This window comes from Ostrea edulis, chromosome 6, assembly GCF_947568905.1.
Source record: "Ostrea edulis chromosome 6, xbOstEdul1.1, whole genome shotgun sequence".
NCBI classification, from domain to species: domain Eukaryota; kingdom Metazoa; phylum Mollusca; class Bivalvia; order Ostreida; family Ostreidae; genus Ostrea; species Ostrea edulis.
In genome coordinates, this window is record NC_079169.1 from 82,752,875 (window position 1) to 82,759,278 (window position 6,404).

Consider the following 6,404-nt stretch of genomic DNA (forward strand, 5'->3'; position numbering starts at 1 on the left):
AGAAATAAAGAACCAAATTCATCAAAGAACTGCACTTTTTCTTCCTCTTTGTAAATCATTGAGTAACAAATATTAATTTTCTAATACCATAGTTCTAAGTCATTTGCTGTATTTTGGGGGAAATTATGTGAAATTGGTCGATCGGGCTCGTAATGATAATATTACGGAATATCATGTGACATGAGGTCAAGGCCACATGTCAAACTAGGAGTCACAGGAATCTGACTGAAAAAAGCAAGATGGTTAAATGTCCAATTTGTGGCCCAAAGTTGTCGATATGCTGTTCTCTGCTGAGTATGTGGGGAATAGTCATGTTGGTAAGTCTATAGTCCGTGAAATTTGAGATGTAGAGCAAAGGTAAATCCAAATATATGCAATATTATAACAATTGTTCAATTGTTAGTTAATGGCCACAGAGGAAGGTATCACAGGCTATCAGCATGACTTCCCCGTCAGAAAACTGTTTATAAAGGTTACGTTGATTACAGTAGAAACATCTGTGAAATAGCAAATCAATAATGTAAACATTCACGACAACTTTGGGGGGGGGCTACAGTTCCAAAAGGTCTGTTCTTCAAATGATACAACTGCCATGCAGATGTGGTCAACACCCACTGCATTTTTTGCTATCATCTTGAAACACATGGCTGTTTCTGCACAATACATACTTTTGTATGTCACCGTTATGTATAAAAATATCTGTACAATAATCCATAGTTTAAAGGGACTGATTCACGACTTCCCCCCAAATTTTGTTTTTCACTTTTAATGATCAAAATCTATTGTCTAATGTGTTTAAAAGATTTCACATAAAAATTAAGGCTATACATTATACAGAAGGTTATTTTAGAGAGTTTATTATTTGTTTTGTAAACAAAGATTGCGGTATGTCATTGTTTACGAAATTTTCAAAAGAAATGGATATCGATCTAAGTTTATTATATCTTTCACATTTTAAGCATTCTTTGGGTAAAATGTATCATCTAAAAGTTAAAAGTTGTGAGTATGCAAAATTAAGATGCTTTATATTACAAAATTAACATTTCACTGGTTTGTTTGTATACATGAAAAGACTCGAGTCTTTGTTTACATAGCACAGGTTTAAGGCTAAAATATTGCTTTTATTCTTGCGTTCAGAAGGTCAACATTTTGGTTGGCAGCATTAAATCAGTTATATTTTTAATGTTTAACATAAAAAATGAAAAACATTTTTTTCAAAAATCGTGAACCAGTCCCTTTAAGACTATTCTAAGCAATTTATGAAGATTCAATGGAATATTTGATTATCCATAAGTTTTGATGAAATTTTGTACAAAAGTGATTCATACAAAGATTTTTAATTCATATGAATGAACAAAATTTATTTTCTTAATACTCATTTAATTTTCAAGAGTAATATTTTGCAGATAAAATTTGAAATATAACAAGTGAAAAACTTGATGCATAGGAATTTAAGTAAAAGTGGACGTTATCCACTTGCATATATATGTATGCGAGTGGATCTAACATCTAGTTTTAATTAGATTGGTTAAATAGAAAGTTGGGTCTGTTTAATATAATCAAGATTCCCACCTTATCTAGGTTATATCCAACCGGAAAACTTGTCTAGGGTTGAGCAATGTTCTATGAAAACAATTTCAAGTTTGGTGATTTCAACACTTTCTAGTTTGCTTGACCTTTTGATCCCCATATCAGTAGGGGTCAACCTCATTACAAAGCAATTATCTGTTTGAAATTGGTATAAGAACTTGGGTACCTTATTACTTGAAATGATTAATCTTCACTCCCAAACTCCTCATGGGATTGGGATGGTCTGTGTCAATTTGGGTCAAAAGCTTAAAAGCCAAGCAAACTGGACTCTGAATAGAAAAATGGTCTCCAAGCACTTTCCCGTAAAACCTTGGTTCACAGTAGATAACTGTCAAAAAATCAGATTGAAAATCTTCTCTTGAAAAGCAGGATTAAGAGGGAGACTACATCTACTTCTATTGCATGTGCTGATGTTGAGGTCGGCAAATGTCACTAGTTCTCCATATAGATCTTGTAAGTCACAATATTGACTTTTAAGTGAAACCTGGTCACGGAATTGTTAAGCAGGAAAGCTGTTCAATGTTAAGACATTCTAGATAAAAATGTCACAGTACATGTATAGTGAATTTATTACACATATAAGCATATATTGAAATGTATACAATTCTTATATTTTTCAGGGGCTTTTGGGAGTTTTCTACAAAATCCACAGTGTGGCTTTGTTTGAAGACATTCCTTTGACAGCAGAAAAATGGAAAAAAGAGAATTACACCATGTCTATTATCTATGAAAAATACGATCAAACAGCCTATAACTGTTTCATAGCGGCAGGGATTTATATCTTGTGCTTCATCTTCTCCTGCTGTCAACAAAGAATGAACTCCAAAGCCAGCTACGAGATGTCATAAAAGACAACTGAATATTTCTCTTCAAATGAACAATCCTAGTCTCTTGTATGAATAGAAAGACAATATTCAGTGCTATATTACATTAATTACTAGTGTCTAGTGGGTTACTATTTATGAAACAATTAGGCAAATCCGTGTACTGATTTAAAGTACTTTTATTGAGAAATTTTGAGATTGCTCCCTTGTATAGTAGAGCACTGTTAAGTTGCCCACCCAGACACAAGTACACTACATTCCATTGCAATGTTTTAATGTCTCTTGGTATGATTAGAAAAAAAAAAAAACTTTCCTTTTAATTTATCATGCAGTACTATCTTGTATGAAATAATATTTCATTTGTCATAGAATACATAGTTGTATTGTAGCAAGTTTTTTTTTAAGGAAATGTATATATATGTTATAATCAAGATATTAATAGATAGCTTGCATAGTTTTACTCTCGTTACATTAAAATGTTCTATATTAATTCTGCTGTGATCCATATCATGTTGTTTGTTTGTTTTGGTGAATAACCAATAAAAAATTTCAGCAACAGTAATATCTTTGATGGAGTCGATCTTGACACAGATCTCAAGTCAAGGATTAGAATTGTATCCGGCATACGCATGTTGAGATGTAAAATTTAATAAAATTACAGAGGTGGATACTTGCTTGGTTATCTTTTTGATTGAGTAGAAAAATACTTGGAGAAAACAGATTCATCTTGATGGAAAAAATTATGAGTTCATTAGGCGACTTGAGTGACTCATTGACGTTTAGCAGTTGGTCTGCATCTGTTGTCTTCCATCGTGTGTTAACAATTGAACATTTTTAAGTTCTTGATGTGAACCATTTCAATTCTTTTTTAATTTGGTATGAAGCATATCATTGGGACCAGGGGAACATAAATTGCAAGTTTCAGAACTGGGGTCTGAGTAAAAACTGCCAAAAATTTACCAATTTTCAAAATCTTCTCTACAACCATACATGTATTTAAAAAAAAAATCTAAATACACTGTACATAGTGATGTAGAGCAGTAAGGCCTCTACCAAATTTGTAAATTTCATGATCCTCGGAGTAGGGGTACTGACCCCAGGGCGGGGCCAAACTTGGTACATAGAGTTTATGTGTAAAACATTTAAATAACATCTATTTTAGTGCTATTAATTTTTATACTAAATTGAAACTACATGTAAATGGATATTTAGAAGGAGTAGGTAGTCCTTTACCAAAATTGTAAATTGGATGATCCCAGGGGTAGGAGTTTTGGTATAAGGGTAGTGCCAAAATGGTCAGTTAATAAATGTGTGAACAATAAACATTTTTAACTTCTTGATAACTATCATTCTAATTCTTTTCAAATTCCGGTTCTTTTCTTTTGTATGAAGTATTGTTTGGAAAGTTCGGGGGGGGGGGGGGGGGGGGGGGGGGGGGGGAGACTTGTAAATTTTTGGATTCCTCACTGCATATGTTAAAGAAAAAACGAGAGGCCCACAGGTCTTATTGGTCACATGAATACGAGTGAAAAGGTATCACAACTTCCATGAGCTATGGAATCTAGAAAAAATTTCCTGTTCTGAATATCTAAGCTAAATTCTAATGTTCAGCAACATTATAATACAAGATGTGTTCTTAAAACTCCACTGTCCTCAAAAGTGCACACACTGATGGAAGGCTTTAAATAATAGGTGTATTAACATTAAAACATCAAAAGATATGACTAATTTGGATTCATCCAAAAGTCATAACCCTGGGTTATGATCGAAATTCACCATTTTTTGTACATGCTTTTCTGATATTCCTAAGATCATAGTATGCATATAGATTTTATACAGTATCAGCAAACTTACAGATAAATACTGTATACTAAGTTTGGCCCCACCCTGGGGTCAGAACCCCTACTCTGGGGATCATCAAATTTACAATGTTGGTAAAAGACTAGCTTTGAAGATATCTTCAATTATTTGAAGATATCATCAATTCAATTATTGCTCTCTTTAATTGAATTAATGCGCACATTTAATCAATTATTGCTCTCATCAAATGAATTGATGCGCGCATTAATTCAATTAATGAGAGCAATAATAGATTTGATGCGCGCATTAATTCAATTATTGCTCTCTTCAATTCATTTGATGAGAGCATCAATTTAGTAGAAATATTGCTCGCAATAATTAATTTAGAGCTCAGTTTAAATAATTTGATGATCTCTTTAATTCAATTGAAGATATCTTTAAATCATTTACAATGCTTTTGTATAAGGAATTAATGCGCGCATCAATTCTTTTAAAGAGAGCAAGAATTCAATTAAAGATATCATTAATTCAATTGTGGATATGTTAATTGAATTGAAGATATCTTTAATTATATAGTTGCTCTCTCTAAAAGAATTATTGCTCTCTTCAAATGAATTAAAGATATCATTAATTCAATTGAAGAGAACAATAATTGAATTAATGCGCGCATTAAATCAATTATTGCTCTCATCAAATGAATTAATGCACGCATCAATTCAATTATTGCTCTCATCAATTGATTTAATGCGCGCATTATATCAATTATTGCTCTCTTCAATTGAATTGTAGCAATATGGAGCGCCAAATTAACATAAACTCAAATAATTGAAGATATCTTCAATTATTTGAAGATATCATCAATTCATTTGATGTGCGAAACAATTTCATTAAAGATCTCTTCAAATAATTAATGATATCTTCAATTCTGAATTATTGCGCGCATTAAATGAATTGATGATAGCATTAATTCTTCTGCTGAATTGATGCGCGCTTTAATTGAATTAATGATCTCTTCAAATGAATTAATGATATCAACAATTGAATTGATGCGCGCTACAATTCAATTGAAGAGAGCAATAATTGATATAATGCGTGCATTAAATCAATTGATGAGAGCAATAATTGAATTGATGCGCGCATTAATTCATTTGATGAGAGCAACAATGGATTTAATGCGCGCATTAATTCAATTATTGCTCTCTTCAATTGAATTAATGATATCTTTAATTCATTTGAAGAGAGCAATAATTCTTTTAGAGAGAGCAACATATCTTCAATTCAACATATCCACAATTGAATTAATGATCTCTTTAATTGAATTGTTGCTCTCTTTAAAAGAATTGATGCGTTCATTAATTCCTTATACAAAAGCATTGTAAACGAGCTATAACTGTGTTGGGATGCCAACACAAATGTCTCCGAACACCTCCCCATGTCAGAAATGCTTTTTGATGTCAGATATGCACTCAGGATTCTCAAAAAGCCCTAAAAACTGAATTTGGTTGAAATCCGACGGACTTGACTTATGGCCGCCATTTTCTTCAATGGCGGTCATTTTGAAACATTTGAAAATTGATTGGAAGGAAATACTGTTGCTAGAAATGAATTGTGGACCCTCAATTTACCCCAGAACCAAAATGTTGTACAGATTTTAACACTTTCAAATATTTCGGTATATGGCGGCCATTTTGAAAATGGCGGCTCAAAAAAAAAATTTGATGGTGGAAATGGACTCAGGGTCACTAAATTACCCTAGAAATAGAATTTGGTTGAAATCCGACAACCTTGAGTTTTTGACTTTTTTGGCCGCCATCTTGAAACGGCGGCCATTTTGAAAATTTGAAAAGTTGATTGCACCCCTCCTAATGACCCTTTATCAGCTCACAAAGTTTGAAGTTGATCAGTTGAAGCATGTTCATAAAATCAGTCGGACAAATTTCTCACTAAAGAAGAGGAAAAATAAGAAGAAAACAATATGTCTCCGACACTTTGTGTTTGGAGACATAATAATTAAAGATATCTTCAATTGAATTAAAGAGATCATCAAATTCTTTATACCGAGCTCTAAATCAATTATTGTGAGCAATATTTCTTCGAAATTAATGCTCTCATCAATTGAATTGAAGAGAGCAATATTTGAATTAATGCGTGCATCAAATCTATTATTGCTCTCATTAATTCAATTGATGC

The 6,404-nt window shown here is 32.4% G+C and overlaps 1 protein-coding gene across 1 annotated transcript; it reads left to right on the forward strand.

The window, feature by feature from the left end:
* The first annotated feature begins 149 nt into the window (after positions 1–149).
* Positions 150–3,084, forward strand: LOC125646615 (ribonuclease kappa-A-like). The gene is made up of 2 exons (XM_048873018.2): positions 150–317; positions 2,211–3,084. Exons 1-2 carry the CDS (start codon positions 240–242, stop codon positions 2,436–2,438), a joined length of 306 nt encoding a protein of 101 aa, XP_048728975.1. The 5' UTR covers positions 150–239; the 3' UTR covers positions 2,439–3,084.
* The last annotated feature ends 3,320 nt before the right edge of the window (positions 3,085–6,404 follow it).